Consider the following 1,096-nt stretch of genomic DNA (forward strand, 5'->3'; position numbering starts at 1 on the left):
TCCCAATCTGACAAAACTCAAGTTTGTGCCACTTCACAGTTTACTATAAAACTCTTCAAATGTGCTAATTTGTCAATCAGACAAAGCACTGAGTATATTAGGAAACTATGCCTAATTAGTCATATAAAATCCTAACCAACAAAGCCCCCAACACAGAAAGATCTCCTCTTGTAACACAAGCAGAAGCAGTAAAAAGTTTCCAAAGGCTTAATTTTATTTTTACTGTGTAGACAGAACTCAAGCAATATGCATATTTATGTGTAAACATTCGTCTTGAAAAATGGTATTTTGCAGTAATCTATTCATTATTTGCATATATTTAACATAACCACTGCACAGAATGGAAAAATTAATATCTTAAATTACTTTCGGTATTTAGCCAGCTGTACAACTCCAATACAACTGCTATTGGCAGTAGCCAAGTGAACAGAATTTCTTACGCCTGATTAGACAAAATTTATGTCCACCAAAGAATTGAAAGAGTCTGATAAGACTTACTTGCTACTCCTGATGCAAGTCCATAAAGCAGTCCTCCCCCATCCGACTGCTGAGGGAAAACACTGGCTCCCGGAGGAGGTGGCTTTTCTTGTCTGATGAAATTATACAATAAGGTTTTCACAAGTTTGCTGGTGTATGAAAGACTGCACAAAAAGAAAAAAACATCAAACTCACATTTATGGGAGTCACCTAATTCTGCATAATGATACGGAAATAATTCTACCATTAACACTATCTATTAGTATAAAAGGGTTATTAATAAGCACAATTCAAAGAAATCTAGGACTGTCACATAATAGTAAAGACCATGGGCTTTGAGATCCATTTTGAGGCTTAATTCTGGCTTTGCCTCTTACCACTCCATTAAGACATAGGCCAAATCACTTACATTCTTAAGCTTCAGCTACCTTATTTATAATCTGTATATTTCACACTGTGAAATAAAAATTTGGCACACTGTGAGGAACGAAGTTCACAGTCTTCCTTTAGCTAAGGAGCACACAGTCCCACAATACCAGCTACTACTTCAAACCAAGATCATTCTGAGTGTCACTGTCAAAGAAGGGTTTAAATGCAAACCTTCCATCTGCAAAGCCCA

General features: G+C 36.3%; 1 protein-coding gene across 1 annotated transcript in view; it reads right to left on the reverse strand.

Annotated features, from left to right (window-relative positions):
- LOC103598497 (dymeclin-like) overlaps window positions 1-1,096 on the reverse strand; it is a 215,632-nt gene that overhangs the window by 201,118 nt on the left and 13,418 nt on the right. Inside the window, exon 2 of the mRNA XM_008582492.1 lies at window positions 499-641. Coding sequence (XP_008580714.1) covers window positions 499-641 — 143 coding nt within the window. The remainder of the gene's footprint in view (window positions 1-498; window positions 642-1,096) is intronic.

The sequence above is a fragment of the Galeopterus variegatus genome, unplaced genomic scaffold (genome assembly GCF_000696425.1).
Source record: "Galeopterus variegatus unplaced genomic scaffold, G_variegatus-3.0.2 Scaffold2641, whole genome shotgun sequence".
Lineage (NCBI taxonomy): Eukaryota > Metazoa > Chordata > Mammalia > Dermoptera > Cynocephalidae > Galeopterus > Galeopterus variegatus.